General features: G+C 37.7%; 1 protein-coding gene across 3 annotated transcripts; it reads left to right on the forward strand.

Moving 5' to 3' along the window:
* The first annotated feature begins 1,680 nt into the window (after positions 1-1,680).
* On the forward strand, positions 1,681-22,098 carry LOC131930337 (carboxypeptidase M-like). 3 transcript variants are annotated; one of them, XM_059286766.1, is made up of 9 exons: positions 1,681-1,785; positions 12,908-13,105; positions 13,937-14,034; positions 14,632-14,804; positions 15,191-15,375; positions 17,590-17,751; positions 18,302-18,454; positions 19,768-19,925; positions 20,785-22,098. In XM_059286766.1, exons 2-9 carry the CDS (start codon positions 12,919-12,921, stop codon positions 21,076-21,078), a joined length of 1,410 nt encoding a protein of 469 aa, XP_059142749.1. In that variant the 5' UTR covers positions 1,681-1,785; positions 12,908-12,918; the 3' UTR covers positions 21,079-22,098. The 3 variants fall into 3 exon arrangements, with proteins under 3 accessions (XP_059142749.1, XP_059142750.1, XP_059142748.1); XM_059286767.1 differs by lacking the exon at positions 1,681-1,785 and adding an exon at positions 5,554-5,587; XM_059286765.1 differs by lacking the exon at positions 1,681-1,785 and adding an exon at positions 9,272-9,349.
* The last annotated feature ends 1,101 nt before the right edge of the window (positions 22,099-23,199 follow it).

A 23,199-nucleotide genomic window follows, 5' to 3' on the forward strand; every position in this document is an offset into this window, starting at 1 on the left:
TGTTTGCGCTTTTTCTCTTTGCGCTTTTTTCCGTGTACGCTTTTTTCTCTTTGCGCTTTTTTCCGTTTGCGCTTTTTTCTGTTTGCGCTTTTTTCTGTGTGCGCTTTTTTCTCTTTGCGCTTTTTTCCGTTTGCGCTTTTTTCTCTTTGCGCTTTTTTCTGTGTGCGCTTTTTTCTCTTTGCGCTTTTTTCCGTGTGCGCTTATTTCCGTTGCGCTTTTTGATTTGCGCTTTTTTCCGTTGCGCTTTTTTCCGTTGCGGTTCTTTCCGGCGGGGCTGATTATTCCCTGGATCTGCTCACGGCGGCACTTCTTTTTATATAAACATACATGTGTGGCGGCTTAATGTATTACTGCGCCTATGGCCATAGCTTCGCACGGTGTTTAAAAACGTGAGATATCAATCTTCACTACACGTTCATACGTGGGTGTTGTACAATGTGATTTTAAACCCGTCCCTGTATAGCTTCACCATTCATAAAATGTGTAAAATATGAGAGATCAATCTACACGTTCATACGTGGGTGCTGTACAATGTTATATGGAGTGATTTTAGACCCGTCCCTGTATAGCTACACCATTCATAACGTGTAAAATATGAGATATCAATCTATACGTTTGTATGTAGATATTGTCTGTCGTTATATGGAGTTACTTTAACCCTTTGGGTGTGTCAAATACCGTCCAATCATTAATACTGCTTCACAAATCACAAAATGTTTACTTGATTACAATCTACACGTTTGCACATTTGTGTTGTCCGGTGCTGTACGGAGTGAGTTCTAGCCTTTGGTGTGTGTTAACCACACTGCCCATGTGTGTTAAGTAATTACCGTGATATCTCGTCGCACCATCAATCACGTGAGTTTAACGGGAATGTGCGATACAGCACCGCTAGCAGAATCTAGAAGTTTTGATTTTGTCAGCTGTATCGGGTGAGCACTCAACTACCCTTCCACTTTGACCCTGAGGCATGGAGAGCATTCGTAATGATAATACATCACCAGATACACCCCCACCCCCATTTTATTACCTCGCTAATGGACAACCCCCCCCCCCCCTCACACACACACACACACAATTTTTCAAATATAGATTAAAATAATTTACTGTAGGTTCTATTGTCAAACAGTTCCATAACACGTTTAATAAAAATTCCTTTAATGCTAATGAAGTAATAAGTTAAGGAGAAAAAATAACATTATGTTAAGGGTTTGTCCTGGATTAGCCGAAGTGTGACGATTTACTACTTAGCAAGTGGACATATGTCTCTATTACAATTTATATTTTGTCTTTACATGCCCATATGATAACACCATTCACTGACCCTGTTGATGTGCCGGTCTATTCCCACAATAGAGCGCCCTGTAGATGAGTCGGTCCCTATATACAAAGTACAACCGTGAGAGAACAGGCCGGTTTGCCGACATCCCTTCTGTATACCCGCCGTTATCACGTGCGTACCGACTCGACCCTTTATCTCCCAGCATCTTATTATACACAACTCACCCACAACATAAACCGGTTGCATTGGGTTTTTAATTGAGCTCAACCTACTATAAACTTTTACTGTCGGTTTTTTTTCTCCCTCGGTTGTACGGTTGTAATACCCCTCTCCCCTTTCCCCCCCCCCCCCCTCACGTTCTTGTACCGTGCGGTTCTGATCTGGAGCGGGGGAGAAGAGGGAAAGGTAGCCGCCTCGTCACCCGCTCCTTCCGTTTCAGTAGATTTCCTTGGTGCTGTCATTGGATGCCACTGACTGCGGTACTCTACGCTCGCCTTCTGAAGGTACGTTCATTTACTCTTTGATGTGGGAGCTTGGTATGGTGGGTTTTTTTCTTTCTTTCTGGTATTGGCGTTGTGAAGTCCTATGCATGTTGTACGGGCGGTTTTTATTTATTACTAGATGAAATACCCAGCGCTGCTCGGGATATGGCTTCAAAAAAATTATGAAATAAATTAAATATATTATTACATAAACACTAGATTTACACATTTGCATTTCTAGTGTTTTATTTTTTTTAAATATTGATTTAAAAGTCTTCCTCTTTTAGGCAAAGCTAGTTATATCAATCAAAGTATCACAATGTTAACCCATTATTTTAATTTTTCATCAAGTATTCAATTATTATCTTAGTGTTGTTACATTATTTCTTGATAGTTAAGTATAGTAAAGTAAAAATCTATTAATGGAACTAGTTCTACAGTGTACTTATGTATTTTATAATAATTTGATAACACAACATTACAACATGCAGTTTCTCAAAGCGCCTCGCTGCGACTCCAATTAAAGAGAGTTTTATCATTGGTTTTCTTATTCACCAAAAAAAATTTTTTTTTAAATCTATAATAATTTTCTACAAATTTGCTTGGTTTTTTTTTTTAAGGTTTCTTCCAAATATCTAGCTTTTGTATATGTTACAGAAATGGTTATTTTCACTATCCTTAAGACAAAAAGCAACACTCTAACTATTGTTCTAAATTAATGTTTACCTATTGTTTCAATACGATCGTGAACATGGACTGAACATTAGAGCATTGCTTGCAAGCAAAACTAATTAGGCGTGTGGGGTGCCTCCGTAACTCGATAAGTAAACTGGCTCAGTTATTTTGTCTACAGTCGACCGTTTATTTGTTCACCCCTGTTGGTCTTCTTATCTCGACATCTCGGTCTTCACCGTCAGGAGAACTTAGGTCGTGAACTGTGAGAGTTGTCATTAGACTAATGGGTCGTGATTGTTTTTGTTATAAGATCTAGAGGTCCTTGTTTTTGTTGTTATAAGATATAGAGGTCCTTGTTGTTGTTGTTATAAGATATAGGGGTCGTTTTTTTGTTGTTATAGATATAGGGGTCGTTGTTTATGTTATAAGATATAGGGGTCTTTGTTGTTGTTGTATTGAAATATAGGGGTCGTTGTTCTTGTTATAAGATATAGGGGTCGTTGTTCTTGTTATAAGATATAGGGGTCTTTGTTGTTGTTGTATTGAAATATAGGGGTCGTTGTTCTTGTTATAAGATATAGGGGTCATTGTTCTTGTTATAAGATATAGGGGTCTTTGTTGTTGTTGTATTGAAATATAGGGGTCGTTGTTCTTGTTATAAGATATAGGGGTCATTGTTCTTGTTATAAGATATAGGGGTCTTTGTTGTTGTTTTGAAATATAGGGGTCGTTGTTCTTGTTATAAGATATAGGGGTCGTTGTTGTTGTTATAAGATATAGGGGTCGTTGTTGGTATAAGATATAGGGGTCGTTGTTGTTATAAGATATAAGGGTCGTGGTTGCTTTTGTTACCTGACATAGTGGTCGTCGTAGCTTTGGTTAAATGACGCAAACTTTGAGTCAAAAAGTAATTATAATCTTGATGACCGTCCTATTTTAAAAGTAAATATCTAAACAATTTCTATTGTTTAGAAATGAAGCATTAACCCATGCAAACTTTGAGTCAAAAAGTAATTATAATTTTGATGACCGTCCTATTTTCTACACCGTGATGTCTGATTTAATATAGAACTAAGTAGTTTAAAACCGTGTATCCTGCTATTAAATTTAACACCCCTGCTCCCGCTAGTGAACCAATTACGTGTAGATAAACGATGTACTCGCCTCCAGTTCTAGACTTACCCTCTAACCCCCCTGCCAGTCAGCGGTGGACGATAGTTAATCTAGTGACATCCTCTGCACATGTAACCCAGTTAAATCTGCAACCTTGCTGTTTTTTTTTCTTCACCCACGTTCATATGTTGTTTTTTTTTTTTTTGGTGTTTTTCTCTTCACCAAGGTTGATATTTTTTTTTTCAACTTAGATCTTTGTTTTCCTCACTATCGTAGATGTTTTCCAACATCGTTTTTTTTTTTTTTTTTTTTTTTTTTTTTTTTTTTTTTTTTAGCCATCAACGCCATCAATATTTTAATTTTTATTTTTATTTGACCACCAATTTTTATTTTTTCACTAAGTCTTGATCCCCCCCCCCCCAAACCCCACACACGCATAAATATCATCATCCTTGTTTTCCATCTATCTCGGTGATATATTCTCCCGAACCGTTCATTTCATTTTGTCCGCCACTGTTTATTTTTTCATCACCAAAGATTTCTTTATTTCTCCACTTCTAAAGTTGACTACTTCTTCACGACTGAGGTCAGTTTTGTACTCTCCACCATCGTTGAGTTCCTGTTCCCCCCTGATAACTGGAATGTTACTTGACTTAGCACAATTTTGTTTATTGACTCAACCTCATCATCTTGATGCTTAAACCATGGGCGTCCGCGTCTTTCTTCACCCTGTTCCTCCCCCGGTTTAAAGGTAGCCAAGCCCGTCAATTAGTTTACAGCTACTACTCTCGCCCACAGTAAACCTACACCCAGAGGCGTAGCGAGGGGGGGGGGGGCGGGGGGACATGTCCCGGGCGCCGACCTTGAAAGTTTGAGGGGGGTGCAAATGAAAAGTTCGAGGGGCGGGGGTGCAAATCGAAAGTTTGAGGGGGGCGCAAATGAAAAGTTCGAGGGGGGGTGCAAATCGAAAGTTTGTCCCTGGGCGCCGGGAAGGGTCGCTACGCCTCTACCTACACCTTACCCTCACTTAACCTTACACCTATCTCAACATAACATTACATCCTACCCACACATAACATTACACCCTACCCCCACATATCCTTACACCCTACCCCCACATAACCTGACACCCTACCCCCCCCCCCCCCCACACACACACACACAGTAACCTGACACCCTAGCCTCACTCACACCAAGGGAGTCCAGCGGGTGGTGGTAAAGTTTGATACGGCTAACCTTCTTCACACGTCTAGTGAGGTAAGATATTTACTGATGTTCGTGTACCGTTTCAATGGTTACCGTCATCCGTTTATAACGGCGGTTAAATATACAGCTCTTCGTGTGCATGCAACCTAATTAAATTGTTACAACTCTACACAAAAAGGTTACTATTTCGTTACATTTAACACTGCTCTACATTAATCTAACTTTCAAATGCATAGTTCACATATCGCGTGCAGGTTAACCTAATTAAATTGTGAATAAGTCTACACAAAGTGGTTACCATTCCGTTACATATTTAATACCGCTCTACATAAATCTAACGTTTGAAAGGCCTAGTTCAGCCAAGTTGTTTTTATTTTTTGGGGTTGTTTTTTTTTTTCCTCGCTGGTTTACTCGGCCACGTGCGTATAGTTGTGACGTCATAGGTTGCACCAAGAATTCACAAGATATGCACTCATACAATTTCCCCCTGTTTTTTTCCCCTGCATATGTCTACACGCGAGAATCCTCATATTTTTTTTTACATTTCGGTAACCCTACAGTCAGTGAGTACGGTCTAGGTTTGACCCGTTGGTAGTTTTTTTTCTATTTCAACACCATTAGCGTGAGCACTTTTCACGTCAGTAAAGCTTGTTTTAACACCATCAAATAATTTAGTGCAATTTGTTGGGCCAACCGTTGTAAAAAGGTCAGTGTGCTTGTCAGCAGACCTCACGCGGGCACTTTGTTTTATAACTGGGCAGCTGTCGTTGACTGATTGTATGATTGTGTCTCAACTCTCATTGGCTGTATGTTAATGTATTTTACTAAGGTAAACCACATTTAATAAAGTATGTATTTTCTGTTATTTGCACTCAAACTAGAATTTGTTTTTCAATATTTTCTGTTATTAACACTCAAACTAGAATTTGTTTTTCAATATTTTCTGTTATTTACACTCAAACTAGAATTTGTTTTTCAATATTTTCTTTTAAACGAAATTGAATTGCTTTGAGATGGCTTGATAGTTTCGTAATTATTGAAAATGAAAGCATAGGAAATGGGTTTTTTGTTTTGTTTGTGTAAAAGTAATGAGTTAGATGCGAAGTCGAGATTTGAGTTTTTCACTTAGCTGCACGTACGTCAACAAACGGTAGTGTAGAGAGGTAGATAAAGCACACAGGGTTTCCTTCATGTCTAGTGTACACTTCCGCGGCTGCAGCTGTAGTTGAGTTGTAGCTGATATTATATTGTAAGCTTTGCGTAAGGCGTATGGTCATCTGTAAATAGTGGTGGACTGGCGCACCGGTCCACCGGGGAAAATACCGGTGGGCCCACAGGAAAATAACTCGGTGGGCCCCCAGGAAAATTACTCGGTGAGCCCCCAGGAAAATAACTAGGTGGGCCCCTATGAACGTTTCTGTAGTACATTTAATAGTCCTAGCAGTGTTTTGATTTTTACTTTCTCGTATATACGAAGTATAGAGAAAGTCTTGTAATCGTGCAAAAAAAAAATCGAGATTTTTACAAATCTCGACGTTTTACATCTCACTGACACGGAAAAAGATAATTTTGCAATCTTGTCCTTATGTCTGTGTGTGTGTCTGTGTGTGTGTGTGTAAACACGATAACTTGAGTACCGTTACAGCTAGGTTGATGAAATTTCATATAAAGTATTTTATCAAAATCGTAGATCCGTATCAAGTTTTGAGCGATTTCCGATAACCGGAAGTGGTACTTTTTCTACTTTGAATTATTCAAAAGCATATAACTTGAGTACTTTTTCAGATAGATAAATGAAATATTTCAGATGTAAGTAAAAGATCTAATTCTCTACCTTCTTTCAAATTTTAAGTAATTTCCGTTGACCGGAAGCACTACGCTATTTACGCTATTTCCGATTTCTCAAAAAACGCATGTGAATTTATAAAGTACAAATAATATTCCGCACTATTATACACATCTTTATTCGGCGTTCGCTTGGTGCGCAATTATTTTTTTATGAGATTCTATTCTATTTTAAAAAGTTTAAGTATGTAAAATGGATTAAAAATCATAACTATAACCCGAGTTCCCATCCCCTGTTGTTTTATATAAGAATATTCGAGAAAGTTTAGGGGAGATCACTCCCGGTTTATTTTGATTATTTTACCATTATTTCGTGTCAAGGCGTAAAATTCAGGCTTTCGTTGAGAAAAACGGCACAGTGAAAATTTCAATCTTCAATTCTCCGGTCCTCTTGAACACATTCCATCCTTATAATATGTAAATACTTGAAGATCTTTAAAATTGTCATTATGAGTATGGTTAAACTTGCTGGCTTGGGTAATAAGACAATGCTTGTTACTCGGGAGATACGTAAGTTTTATTCTAACAGGGGGGGGGTTAAGTAAGTGGCTCAGATTTATTCTAACAGTGGGGTTTAGGTGGCGGATTTAGGGAGGGGGTGGATAGCGAAACACGCTCAGGGCCTCCGAATATGAGATTACTATTAGATCTATATATAGGAATATAATCATATTTTCTCGTGTGTGCCCAAGACACTTGTGTTCAAACCTCGGCATACAAGGGGATCGTGTGGTTTTCCCTAACGGTGAGTCAAGTACTCTTCAGGGTTGGGCATACCCAGCGACGTCCAGACGACTCGAGCCCAGGCCCCACTCTAGCTTGATCCGCCCCTGGGGTGTAACACACTGGTTCTATAGCCGACAGTTGTTACCTATGTTCTTCACCTGTTTTAACGAGGTACATTTCTGCATAAGGTCTACACCTGTTTTCAATCTAATTTAAAAAGTGAATCGTTCCCTTTTAATTAACACCAAGTGTCCGTCGTTAAAAGTTTCCAAAATAATTATAAACAGACTTTTTTATGCAAACTGGTTTCATTCTGTTTTCATGTCATACCAACCTATACTACCCTACCCTAGCCATACTACCCTACCCTAACACAGCCATACTACCCTACCCTAGCCATACTACCCTACCCTAACACAGCCATACTACCCTACCCTAACACAGCCAAACAACCCTACCCTAACACAGCCATACTACCCTACCCTAACACAGCCAAACTACCCTACCCTAACACAGCCATACTACCCTACCCTAGCCATACTACCCTACCCTAACACAGCCATACTACCCTACCCTAACACAGCCAAACTACCCTACCCTAACACAGCCATACTACCCTACCCTAGCCATACTACCCTACCCTAACACAGCCATACTACCCTACCCTAGCCATACTACCCTACCCTAACACAGCCATACTACCCTACCCTAGCCATACTACCCTACCCTAACACAGCCATACTACCCTACCCTAACACAGCCATACTTCCCTACCCTAACACAGCCATACTACCCTGATGTATTGAAACTCCTACCTGACACATCTCCGCTGCAATAGAGCCCTCTGATACGCAGATATTAAATTACTTCTGGCAGCATGATTTTTTAAACATTTTTGTCTTTGGAATCTCTCAAAACATGCTCTGTTATGGTTGTTTTTCTGCTACAGCCGTTTGTAATTTGCACCCTCAACTCGTATCTGTTGGCTGTTCGTTCTTCAGCTAGTGGTAATGTTGGCTGTTCGTTTTACAACTGCTGGTAATGTTGGCTGTTCGTTCTTCAGCTAGTGGTAATGTTGGCTGTTTTTTTTTTTTACAACTACTGGTAATGTTGACTGTTCTTTTTTCAGCTATTAGTAATGTTGGCTGTTCTTTTATCAGCTATTAGTAATGTTGGCTGTTCTTTTTTTCAGCTATTAGTAATGTTGGCTGTTCTTTTATCAGCTATAAGTAATGTTAACTGTTCTTTTTTCAGCTATTTGTACTGTTGACTCCTCTGTTATTCTACCAACGAGAATATATAGTTTTTGTGTTTCTAATTAAATATCGAATCTCCTGTTTGGAAATGTCTTTATAATGAAAAATCGTTTATACTTTTACGAAATGGTTTATATATATATATATATATATATATATATATATATATATATATATATATATATATATATATATATATATATATATATATATATATATATATATATATATATATATATATATAGGTTGCAGTATGGTGGTTGGCTATTTTTTTAGTCAAATGAATATGTACAATGGCGAGTAAATAGTTATTTAAATAAAATATGTGTATTTACTTCGTTTTCTTTAAGGACATATAACAAATTAAATTCAGTGTAGACCTATAGATCTAATGCTTATATTTAGACACCACAAGGCAGCCCTTTTGTTTGCGGTCCTGATGACGGTGCAGCACAAGTTAAACCCACTCCATATGTTCGCTTCTCGCTGAAGTTTAGCGGGACAGACAGTCTTTCACTACAACACCCTGAGTGGGGGATTGATATACATTTCAACATGACACAACGCATCGCCTGTCTCGCGGTGTTTAAAAAAAAACACAAAAATTGTACTCACGACTCCGCGCAGGATTTCACCTATCTACGTGCATGCTTCACTCCCCGGCAGTGCGGGCCCGAGGGCTAAACAAAGTTCAAGTGTTTCACTTAACTGGAGATAATTTTCTCGTTACTTTTTTTTTTCAAGTCGACTTTACGGGCTTTGTTGTTTGTTTTATTTACTTTGTGTTGAATGTTTTAGGATGTCAACATACAAGGATGTTTAGTTGAAAGTTTGATGGGTTTAGGTTATGTAAAGGTTATGTAAAGATAGGGGTTAATACTTAAAGGAACATGTTTTGATACATTATATAGCTGTACAATCAGATACGTTGAGGGCTAAGCTATTGTATTTTAGAACCCTGAGTTTAATCATCATAAAGTAGTGTGGGGGCGTAGTGCTGACCACACTTTCTCTTCATATGGCGAGATCACAGAAAAAGGTCAACTCTACTTCACTTACCCCATGGGCAGTCTGGTTCGTAAAGGGAACGTGTACTTTACTAGTGTGTTAAAATTGAGTTATTGAGTAGAATTAGTAGCGTGGACAGGTCAAAGAGGTTAGAGACCCGTCACACATCAAGTTACAGCTTTTGGCGAACGTGTGCTGCCTGTCGATGTACGTTAGATACAGTTTTAAACTTTTGAATGTTATGAAAACAATTATTTTACGTTGATAAAATTGTTATATATATATTGGCATATATATATATATATATATATATATATATATATATATATATATATACATACATACATATATATATATATATATATATATATATATATATATATATATATATATATATATATATATATATATATATATATATATATATATATATATATATATATATATATATATATATGTATATATATATATATATATATAATGTATTTATTTATTTAGTTATATGTATATGTGTGTGAGGAATAATGTACATGACAAATTCCTACCTCTGAAATTGGAAACAGTAGATTTTAAAACGCCAATGATTTATACCTCAAGTGGGTCTTTCAAAACTCATTAACTGGAGTAGCAATTTCTTTCAAATGAAAAGGCAATAGATTAAGAAAAAAGGCAATATGAATCACAAAATTGTAATAGCTGCACTTATGAAGAAAAAAAAATGGGTTGGAGGGGGGGGGTGATTTGGTCCTAGGAATCTGGAGATGGAATGTACACTGGTAAACTTTGGGTCTAGAATGTCGTGGATTCGGCTTAGCGTAACCAAAGCGTGGTAGTTTGTCTTGTTGTCTTTCATTAAGATATGGTGGTATTTTGTTTTACTTTGTAAGTCAGGTAACCATAGGTTGGATGAATGTGTTGTTAGTGGGGTTTTGTGTGTGGTAGGGTGATTTATAGTGTTGGTCAGAGAAATGGGCTCTAATGTGTGTGGTCAGAGAAATGGGCTCTAATGTGTTTGGTCAGAGAAATGGGCTCTAATGTGTTTGGTCATAGAAATGGGCTCTAATGTTTGTGGACAGTAGGGTGAGGTGTATGTGTTTGGTCAGAGAAATGGGCTCTAATGTGTTTGGTCATAGAAATGGGCTCTAATGTGTTTGGTCAGAGAAATGGGCTCTAATGTGTGTGTGTGTGATTTGTATGATATAATTTGGCCCTTCCCCAATATTTTTGTGATGCCACCCAGTGGCGTCACTAGGTGGGATGTCATCCGGTGCGGTAACGCGGTGTCTCCTGTAGAAAAATTTGTATTCTCGGTTAGGTGTCACCCTATTTTATTGTTTTTGCTTTAAAAAAAAAACCATGGTTTTGACAGTACATTTAACGATGTTTCGAATTGGTGTTACCCCCTTCAAGAAAATGTAGGCAAAAACCTGATGTATACCTTAACATAAATGTCTGTTGTATTACTTTAACATAATATCCGAACAGAACGCTAATACATGTACACATAGCATATAGGTAAATGGTTGAGTGACGTTGGATATATTAGCAGGCAGTGTAAACGTCGCTCTCTCAATTTTGGTATCTAGTTAAAAACATCTGGCAAGCGTTAAGGTTGGATTTATGAAGGTAGCTGTTCAACGTTCAAATGATACTCAACTCGTCATGGCCGACTTTTAAAATTTATTTATTGCCGTTTTCTGAGACTATGTTTCTAAATGATGCCGCTTTCTGAGAATGTTTTTCTAAATGTTGCCGCTTTCTGTGACTGTTTTCCTAAATGTTGCCGCTTTCTAAACTGTTTTCCTAAATGTTGCTGTAGACCTATGTGCCTTAAGAACACTCGGATTGTGTAGACAACTTGACTGAAGCGCCAATCTTTGACTAATGTCTAGTTCAGTGTGTAGTGTCATACTGACTTATATGAATGTAATTTTTTTTTAAATTGAGTTGTCGAACCATACCGCTCAGAGTTTCTTCCAGGCATCTCTTCCCACCCCCCGAAAAAATTCTACCGCCCCCCCCCCCCCAAAAAAAAAAACCACTGATACAGCTACACCCCAAGTTTTCTTCTCTAACTCCCCTCAGTCTAATCAAAGCGATGCAAACTGCAAACTTTCGAATAGCTATGCTGCTATGCACACAGCCCCTGAAATTGTACTAGTCTTGAGTGCCCCTGGCAACAGTTGCCGTGTTTGTGCGAGTTTTCTAACGAGCCGTCTCCCGTCAAATACCGGCGGCGTTGACCACTTAAACCAACACATCAGCCTCACCACTGACCTTGTCAGCTCAGCGGCTTACTGCCCAACCAACGACACCCGCCACCAAACGGCAAACCAAACGGCAAACATGCCGTTTCAGTCGGAAATAAACATCGTATTTTTTAAAGACAACAACGTTGAAATGGAAGATATTTTACAAACACGGCGTGCCTTTGAACCCAGTAAAACTAGAAACATTTTGTGAACCCTGATTCATAAGTAGCCCTCTAGGCCTACTGGTCCTTATTTAAAGTTTAAACAAACCCAATAATGGCGTTGTTGCATATCTCGGAGTGTTTTAACCACAGCCTTAAATAGATGTAGTCCAACTATTTTGAATTACCATCGTAATTTTTTTTTAAATTTAACTTTTAGAACGTTTGAAACTCGTTCTTGTATACGGCCTTTACCGACCCTAGCTTGTGCTTATTAGCCAGGCCGACTGGAGCAAGGTTAATTAAGGATCGAGGATTTCTCTCACCCATATCGCCAGCCGTTAGACCCGTGGGTTTCTGCCAGGGTTTTGCTTCCTCTGCAGTATCACGCGCCACCTGGTTTGGGCATGAGGGCAGTGTTTCTTCCAGACTTTTTTCTCCGGGGGGGGGGGCACTTGAAAATTTCGGGGGGGGGGGGGAGGGGGGTGGCGGTAGACTTTCTTCGGGGGGGGGGGAGGGGGGCGGACACTGTTAAAAGTATATATTTTCTATATAAATTTCATTTCGATCGGGGGGGGGGGGTGGTAAAAAAATTTCGGGGGGGCTTTGCCCCCCAGAATAGATGCCTGGAAGAAACTCTGCATGAGGGGCAGTTCGGTCAGGGGACAGACCATTCGGGTTAGCTTGCGCGTTCTACCGTTACCGGACAGTTTATAGCTGTAAGTCTATATTAAATATTAATAAACTATTCTAAAGTAATGTTGCTAAATTACAACGGTATGCAATATAGGGTTAAAAAACTCTACATTACCTTGCAACACGATCCAGTTAGAATTTGAAATACTTTAACTCTTCATGTACGGAGCCAATATATTTATAAATGTAGTATGTGTTGTTACAGACGGCTGATGAATGCCTGCACTAAAGTGCCAGTTGCTGCAAATGATTCTGGTGGGCCTGGTTCTAGTACCACTGGCACTGATAGAAGCCCTGGACTTTAACTACCACGATGAGCTGAGACTGAAATCTTTGCTGGAAAATTTTTGTCGGAAGAATCCAGAGATCACTAGATTGTACTCAATTGGGAAGAGCAATCATGGTGAGCCACGTTTTGTTGTTGTTTATGGACATTTTGTTGTTGTATGGACATTGTGTTCTTATATGGACATTTTGTTGTTGTAGGGACATTTTGTTGTTGTATGGACATTGTGTTCTTATATGGACTTTTTGTTGTTGTAGGGACATTTTGTTGTTGTATGGACATTTTGTTCTTATATGGACATTTTGTTGTTGTATGGACATTTTGTTGTTGTATGGACATTTTGTTAATGTATGGGCACTCATCCAGGTCAACCTAAATACACCTGCATATAATGTATTATATACATTTTGAATTGGGCTGTCTTCTCGATTGACATAAAATCTACATGTCAGTCAATAAAATATGTACATTTTGTATGGATAAATCCTTAAAATAGATATTAAATGTGTATATAATCCTGTAGAAAAAGTACATTTGTGTGAGTTGGTCTTCCAGTTGTACATAAAGCTAGTGTATCAATCATTATTGTCTCTTAAATAATAAAACATTTTCTATGTGGCTCTTCTTCAGGGATATACATCTTACAAACATCAAGGTCTTACATGTATTAAGTGCAACAGTTATGGGGTTATCCCTTATAACATGCATGTTGTAATCCCATATAACATATAGAGGACTATCCTATTTAACATGCACAGGATTATCCCATATATCAAACAAGTCTATCCTATGTCGATGGTTATCCCATATAGCATATACAGGTTTACCCCACACTATGTCTTTTCAGATTGTCTGATGTTGTTATTGCTAGGGTGTAGAACAAAAAATCTGACACCATGTCTATAGAATCTTTGTATTAAAAAAATACTTGCTATATCATCTTCTTAGGTCGAGATCTGTGGGTTCTGGCTATTGGCAAGCATGCAGCATCTGGAGGTTTACTTGTCCCTAATGTCAAATATGTGGCCAACATACATGGAAATGAGGTAAACTAGCTTGTACGTACTGTGGTTATAACAGGCAAATAGGTTGGACTATGTTTACAGCAGACTGTTGTTATTACTGTATTACTGACTTTATTACTGTTGTTATTACTGTTGTTATTACCGATGTTATTGCTGTTGTTATTACTGATGTTGTTACTGTTGTTATTACTGTTGTTATTATTGTTGTTATTACTGTTGTTGTTACTGTTGTTGTTACTGTTGTTATTACTGGTGTTATTACTGATGTTGTTACATGTATGGAAATAAGGTACCACTATGTTAACAACTTAGACTACAAGGAGCATAATACTGGTTGGTAATGATGAAAGTATAAGTAAAGCTAGCCTTTCAGATGGCCAGATGAAGCAGAGTTTACCTGTTTCTAAGTTCTCAGCATATGAATCAATAGTGTGGTCAGTTTTATGATTGCAATAGCAGTAACACTAAAGTTACCCTTTCAAATCAGATGGGCGATTGGGCAGGTAAAATAGAGTTTACCTGTTTCTGTTTCCCTCGGCATATAAATGAATATGATTTTAACGATACCTACATATGAAAAATACGAGTCACTTTCAAAGATGGTTCTGTTCTCTGCAGGTGGTAGGCAGGGAAATGGTGCTGCATCTAGCTGAGCACTTCCTGCTCCAGTACCACCAGAACAGCACCATCAGGCAGTACCTCAACACCACAACAGTTCACCTCATGCCTTGCATGAATCCTGATGGCTTTGCTGTGTCCAGAGAAGGAGATTGTACATCTGTTACAGGGAGGTGAGTGCTTTCTTTGTTAGTGTAGTGGACAGTTCATTTGTTTCTATACATTTTCTTTGTTAATGTAGTGGACTTAAGGAACAAAAATTTGTTTAAAATTGACCCCCACCCCCCCCCCCCCCCCCCACCCCCCCCACCCCCAAAAAAAAAACTCAAATCATTTCTTATATTCCTTATTTTGTGCAAAAGTTATCGAAATTATAAATGAATTTCTAAAGAAAAGTAAATATTTTGCCGGTTTAATTCCCATTTAATTTAATTTTTTTTCAAACTATAGGTCTAAGTGAAGAAAAAAAATTAATTTTTAGATTTAACTTCCATGTACTTGTACATAATGTTTTAAAAATTATAACTGAAACGTCTAAGTAAAAATTTCAAAATTTCAGATTTAATTCCCGAGGCCATGACTTGAATAGAAACTTTCCAGACAGCCCAAACACCAACCCTGCCCCCTTACAGACAGAGACAAAGCTGATCATGGCGTGGATTCTCTCAACCAACTTTGTTTTATCAGCCAACCTCCACGGTGGGGCCATGGTTGTCAATTACCCCTTTGACTCTGTTCCTGGAGGTACTTTAGATTTTTACTTTCTCGTATATACGAAGTATAGAAAAAGTCTTGTAATCGTGCAAAAAAAAAAATCGAGATTTTTACAAATCTCGACGTTTTACACCTCACTGATACGGAAAAACATAATTTTGCAATCTTGTCCGTATGTCTGTGTGTCTGTCTGTGTGTCCTTGTGTAAACACGATAACTTGAGCACCGTTACTGCTAGGTTGATGAAATTTCATATATAAGTATTTTATCAAAATTGTAGATCTGTATCAACTTTTGAGCGATTTCCGATAACCGGAAGTGGTACTTTTCCTACTTTGAATTTTTCAAAAGCCTATAACTTGAGTACTATTTCAGATAGATAAATGAAATTTCACATGTAAGTAAAAGATCTAATTCTCTACCTTCTGTTAAATTTTGAGTAATTTCCGTTGACCGGAAGTAGTAATTTACGCTACTTCAGATTTCTCAAAAAACTAATGTAAATTTTTAAAGTACTAATAATATTGCGCACTATAATGCACTTTTTTATTTGGCGTTCACTTGGTGTGCAATTCTTTTGTCTACATTCTATTTTTAAAACTTTAAGTATTTAAAATGGATTAAAAATCATGTCTATAGCCCGAGTTCCCATCCCCTGTTATTTTATATAAGAATATTCGAGAAAGTTTAGGGGAGATCACTCCCGGTTTATTTTAATTTACAATTTTTTCATAAAATTACCTTTGTAAGTGAAGTAGAGTTTACCTTGTTCTATGTTCTCAGCATATGAATTAATAGTGTGGTCAGTTCTATGATTGCAAAAAAAAGTAACAATAAAGTTACCCTTTAAATCCAGATGGATGATAGTGCATCATGTGTGGCCTGCACAGTGGTCAATTTTCTTAACAGTTTTGAGTTGAGGTTCGAGTTTCTTTCTGCTATTTTTCTAAGGGTCAGTGGGGGGGGGGCATTTGAAACTTCCTAGGTCCGCGGATAACTGTTAAAGTATGATTTTTCTATTCAATTCATATTTTTCCATTTTGTCCTGGGGAGATGCCTGAATGAAACAGTGGTTGAGGTGTTAAGCACAATATTGATAAGTACAAGTTATATTCAAACTACTTTTTACTGCTGAACCAAATAGAATTCATGTAGAAAATATATACTTTTTACCAAGTCCACTCACTGGAAAATTAATTCTGAACAAGAGTCAGGTACCCATCAGAACTAAGTGGGTTCAAGGATGTCTTGATGACTTGAACTGTGCATCCAAACTGAAGACTTAAGTCAATGTGCTTATGTCAATGATGTTTCCTACCGTAATATCAACCTTATGTCAATGATGTTTCCTACCCTTATATCAACCTTATGTCAATGATGTTTGCTACCCTTATATCAACCTTATGTCAATGATGTTTCCTACCCTTATATCAACCTTATGTCAATGATGTTTCCTACCCTTATATCAACCTTATGTCAATGATGTTTCCTACCCTTATATCAACCTTATGTCAATGATGTTTGCTACCCTTATATCAACCTTATGTCAATGATGTTTCCTACCCTTATATCAACCTTATGTCAATGATGTTTCCTACCCTTATATCAACCTTATGTCAATGATGTTTCCTACCCTTATATCAACCTTATGTCATTGATGTTTCCTACCCTTATATCAACCTTATGTCAATGATGTTTCCTACCCTTATATCAACCTTATGTCAATGATGTTTCCTACCGTAATATCAACCTTATGTCAATGATGTTTCCTACCCTTATATCAACCTTATGTCAATGATGTTTCCTACCCTTATATCAACCTTATGTCATTGATGTTTCCTACCCTTATATCAACCTTATGTCAATGATGTTTGCTACCCTTATATCAACCTTATGTCAATGATGTTTCCTACCCTTATATCAACCTTATGTCAATGATGTTTGCTACCCTTATATCAACCTTATGTCAATGATGTTTGCTACCCTTATATCAACCTTATGTCAATGATGTTTCCTACCCTTATATCAACCTTATGTCAATGATGTTTGCTACCCTTATATCAACCTTATGTCAATGATGTTTGCTACCCTTATATCAACCTTATGTCAATGATGTTTCCTACCCTTATATCAACCTTATGTCAATGATGTTTGCTACCCTTGTATCAACCTTATGTCAATGATGTTTCCTACCCTTATATCATCCTTATGTCAATGATGTTTCCTACCCTTTCCTTTGGCTAGCCCCAAATTTGGACATTTATGCCACATCACCTGATGACGATGTCTACCGCTATCTGGCCTTGACCTTTGCTAAGTCTCACCCCACCATGCACAGAGACAGCCACTGTGGGGAGACATTCAAAGATGGCATTTCTAATGGCGCCAAGTGGTATTCTGTTATTGGTGAGTAAGATGGTTTTTCTAATGGCGCCAAGTGGTAATCTGTTATTGGTGAGTAAGATGGTTTTTCTAATGGCACCAAGTGGTATTCTGTTACTGGTGAGTAAAATGGTTTTTCTAAGGGTGCCTAGTGGTACTCAAATCATGGTAAGTGATTTTCTATTGTTGTAAGTAACTTACTTTTTTTGTAAAATATCTCATGCGATAAAAGGGTAAAAAAATTGTATGCCTAAAATTTATTAATACATTCTTTTCAGTATAATAAAACATGTATTTGAAAAAAACTATAAAAAGAAATCAATTCTTTTTCTTAAGAAATAATAGTAAAGAAATTGGTTGTTCATTAAATCTCTTAGTTAATGCTGTTAATAAGTTCATTTTTAATTACTAATTTACTATCTAATTAGATTTAACTTCATATATTCTTGCATTGTCATCAGAAATCGTAATTAGCTACAGTTCAAAGTCACATGATTTGACCACAAGTAAACCCACCCACTTACACAGATTATCTCAAGAAAAAGCTAATAATTTTTTGTCCTGCCTGTTTCAGGAGGTATGCAAGACTACATGTACAGGTTTGCCAGTGGCTATGAAGTGCTGATAGAGATGTCGTGTTGTAAATATCCCCCGGCTGCTGAGCTGCAGAACCAGTGGCAGCTCAACAAGGATGCCTTGATCAACTATCTGTTTGCTGTACATATGGGTAATGATAGCTCTTGGTTTTATACTAAACCAGGAAGTAACTGGCTGGTCTGGTCGGTAAAGCTTATGGTTGCTAAACTGAATAGTACTAAGTTCAGACCCCTGTAGGAGGGGAAAGCAACCCATCTAGAAGAGAAAACTCCAAAATCAAACAACTGCTGCCCAATGTTCCCTCTAAGCAGAAAAAAGATCAAGTGCAGCGTGCATTTTGTGTGCGCGGTGTTCTAAAAGTCTTATACAAGGATATATGTATTGTACAAAATGACTGTGCGGCAGTTAAAAACTACTGCGCGGCCGTGCAATCGCTCAGCTTAGAGGGAACATAGCTGCTGCCTGGTAGCTTGTTCTTGGATGGGAAAGGCTATCGAATAAATTTCAAAAAGAAAAGCAGGCTGAAATCATAGTCAATGGCCTATATGGCTCATAACAGGTTGACACGTATACTTACTTGTGTTGAAGGAAATCCTGTCCAACATTACAATTAAAAACCAAGAAGAAAAAGGAAATAACTTGTACTTTTATACTTTTTAAAAATTATTAAGCTATTAATGCATGGGTGTCTGTGCATTAATATGATTCTAACATGCAAAGTGAAAGGGACACTACTCTAATCTTGCCTACATGGGAGATAAATCAGTCTACAGAAAGTGATAAGGCAGATTGTAGCAAATGTGAGCAACAGCTCTCTGAGTTTAACCATATTTAATGTAAACATGATGTCTGTTCTGTCCCCACATAACCAGTAGATCAGATTTTTTAATAATCATGTCCTAATCATTAGGCACCCTGCACAGGCTCCTAGGTGTCTCCTACTTAACTAGTGCACAAGCTAAACCAACACTCTTATTTTACTCCCCCTCACACCCACTCCTGCTACTGACCAAATACTCTTATTGTAGATGAAATAATAAGCCTGCCCTCCTTGCACCTGTATTTACTGAACTAATTTGCTGAAAGTGTTACCCTAATTTTTACCCACCCACTCACCCAATTCTAAGTGTCACCAGCTTAATTATTTCACCAACTAAACCATTGCTCTTATTGTAGGCGTCAAAGGTCTAACCCAGACACCCACACAAAATGGAACCCTTAGACCTGTTCAGTGGCGTAGCGAGGTCGGATGTCACCCGGTGCGGCACTTAATGGTGTCACCCCGCCCCCCCCCCCCCTTTCGCTACGCCCCTGGACCTGTTGTTAATTCACCAACTAAACCATTGCTCTTATTGTAGGCGTCAAAGGTCTAATCCAGACACCAACACAAAATGGGACCCTTAGACCTGTTGTTAATTCACTAAACTATTGTTCTTATTGTAGGCGTCAAAGGTCTAATCCAGACACCCACACAAAATGGGACCCTTAGACCTGTTGCTAATGCTGTTGTGGTTGTGGAAGGAAGAAAGGAAATCAAATTTAAATCTTCAAAAAGGGGAGAGTACTACAAACTGTTGTTGCCAGGAGATTATGTGATTGAGGTAGAAACCAATTTTTTTTATTTACTTTCTTAATTAATTGTACTTTATCAGCTACACATTGATATGTAATTCCGTGCAAACATTTGATGAATTTAAATAGAGAAAGTTACCCTTTTCAAATCAGATGGTCCATGGGATAAATGAAGTAGAGTTTACCTTTTCTGTGATTTCATTGGATAGGGTAGTCAGTTCTATGCCTGGCTTTATATTCCATAACATGAGTCAGATACCCCTCATAGATAAGTTTGCTATCTGAATATGAGATGGGTTAACAGTCTATAGCCTCTACCTCCACACTATCCCCACACAATATCCTAACTCTTATCCTAAATGTTAAACAAAAATAAAGTTGAAAACTGAGTCTACACCAGTGAGTGGCGTGGTCGAGTGGTAGACTGTTACAAGTTCAAAATCCAGGCATGAGACCATAAAATATTTCATCTAGACTTTTTGCTCTAAATGGTCTAGGGTGCTAGAACACTGGCTAGCTAACCTTAAAGTCTCGCATTCTGAATGGTCTGTCCCCTGACCAAACTACCCCCTCATGTCCAAACCAGGTGGTGTAACGCACTAGCTAGCAAAAGCCTGGCAGAAACCCACATGCCTAGTGGCTTGTGAGAGAAATGTTTGATTCTTAACCCTACTCCGGCCTGCCTGGCTAATGAACACAAGCTTGAACTGGTAATGGAAATATATATATATATATATATATATATATAAGAGAGAGAGAGATGTTGAGCCAAATACTAGTATTGTCAGAAACCATATAAATATTAAACTAAACATAAAGTTGAACATTAAGTAAACTGTCAAGTCTACCCCAGCAGCTGTTGAGCTTAAGGTCAAGTTTGTGTTTCAGGTGTCACACCCTTCTTACCTCACCACCAGAGTGAAAGTCACAGTTGGCGAGGGCGTCACCAGACAGGATATAACGCTCACCTCAGCCGTCGCCAGCACTGACTCAACCACAACTACTCCTGTCACTAGTGACATCACTAGTGACGTCACTAGATTAAGAGATGATGTGACTGTGACAAAAGCCCCTATAAAGTTTGATAGCCAAGAAGCTGGGAACATGATGCCATTTTTACACCCCAGTTTAATGGTTACCATAGTTATGCTTTTAATTTGTCATATGTACTCAAAGATGTGAAAACATTCCAAGTGCCTTATCATTCACTCTATGCCATCTGCTTGTGAAATTATTTATTCTACATTATGTGGTTTTTCTGAATTTTTAAAGGAAGAATACTAAAACCCACAATCATCTAATGTATAAGCAATAAAGTAAAGATTATTACCAAGCATATTTTAATGACAATAATTTACCATTGATATTGAAAAGGGGCTTGTGCATGCAACCCAAACCAGGTGACCCGCCCCCATTCTGGGTGATGCCCCAGGCTGAGTGACGCCCCCCACTGGGTAACACCCCACTTAGTGACGCCACTGAACTACCTTGTTAGAGTTAACTCCCCAGTGCCTTGTAGTAACAATCAGGGATAATATGATGATGGTGCAAACTTGTATAAATGCTGAAGTGGTGTCTAGTTGTTTTATTTTTATTTTATTTACTTTTTTTTCTGGATTTAACCACTATCTACAAACTACTTTTAAAAACTCTATACTTAACAGTTAAATATTCACTGTATTTTAAAAGATAAGTATTATTACTTAAAATTAATATATACATGTTTAGTTGTTTTTTTTTATGAAGAATTTTTGAAGAATTGAAATTATTCATTTTTTTTAATATACTGGCACCAATATTTCTAGTGTACAACTTTGAAACAGGTGACTATGTTGCATGTTGTTTTTTTTATTATGCAGGAAAGAATCTTTGAAATGTAAAATATTGAACTGTGAAAATATTGCATGTTTTTACTGGTACAAACTACATTGTGCTGTACTGGTACAGTATGCTGTACTGCTTCAAACTGCAGTGTGCTGTACCTGGTACAAATCACTGTGTGCTGTACTGGTACAAATCACTGAGCTCAAAAAGACCAAGATTCTACTGAATGTGAACTGTGTGTTATTTTGTTATGAACTTGTTATAAACTTGCTACATATATCCTGATATAGCCTACTTGTGTCAAATCTTGTTGTAAACCTTACTCAAGCTAAACCAAATGGCCAGTTTTATAAAGTTAAAATTAAAAAGAAATATATTTTTTCCCACAAAACTGTTTCCCTTTTCTGTTTGTCACCTTTTTTCTTAGTATACATAGTTGGGACTATCATAAATATGGCTGTTTGTGAAAATATTGATTTTATACCAATTTATAATGGAATGATTGTGTTCAAAATGTTATTTTTTTTTTAATCTCATCAGATATTAAATAATTGAAAATTGATTAAAAGATTACCATATTAAATCACTAAAAGGGAGATAACGTGTATTATCAAATTCGAATGTTTACAAATCACTGCCCCATCTCACCGAACTATATAGAATTTTTACAGAAAAAAATCTTTTACCAGTGTCCCCCACCCCCCACCCCCTCCGAAAGAGAAATGACGGAAAGAAACACTTTACATCAACCCTACTAAGATTTAACTTTTAAATACAAATAAAAAATGCGATTCCTCCATCTATAGTCTAACAATAGTGGTTTTACAGCGAATCATCTAGAAACACTAACCTAGCCATTAGTTGCACAGCATTTTCTTCAACACGGCGTTTTCTATTTCGGAAATTCCCGTTGTTTTTCTTCTCTGGTGCGCCATTTTTTTTTTAAATTTTGTGTGTGTGTGCTCTAAATGAGCTACAGCCTACTCAAAAATATTGCAAATTCATGTTGAAAGGAAGTATTTGGACTGTTGGGATATGTTTCTGATTCCAAACCAGTTGACCATTACACCTCCGTTTATTCTAGTATGAGTATGGTCAGAAAAGCCGAGTTAAGATGTATATCTATATTATTTAATGTTTATAAAGTAAGTAAAGTTACATTTCAAACCAGGCAAGTTGGGTATGTGGGTGTTTTACTTTACTACGTACCCCCAACTTAAGTCAAGTACCCACCAGAGCTGAGTAGGCTCAGAGACTCCCGTAATTCGAACTCGACACTTTCGGGTTACTGTTCCAGTGCTCTACGTATAATTATTGCAATAGACAAAAATCTAACTCCAAGTGTCCCGAGTTCGAACCCCGGGCAGATGAGCATCGTTAGCTAGGGAAAGCAACCATAGGAGAGAAAACTCCAAAATCAGACAACTTCTGCCTTGTAGATCGTTTTTGTGTCGACAAAAACTATGGAATCAAATCCAA

The sequence above is a fragment of the Physella acuta genome, unplaced genomic scaffold, assembly GCF_028476545.2.
Source record: "Physella acuta isolate Inbredline_101_S28 unplaced genomic scaffold, ASM2847654v3 ptg001758l, whole genome shotgun sequence".
Taxonomy (NCBI): Eukaryota; Metazoa; Mollusca; class Gastropoda; family Physidae; genus Physella; species Physella acuta.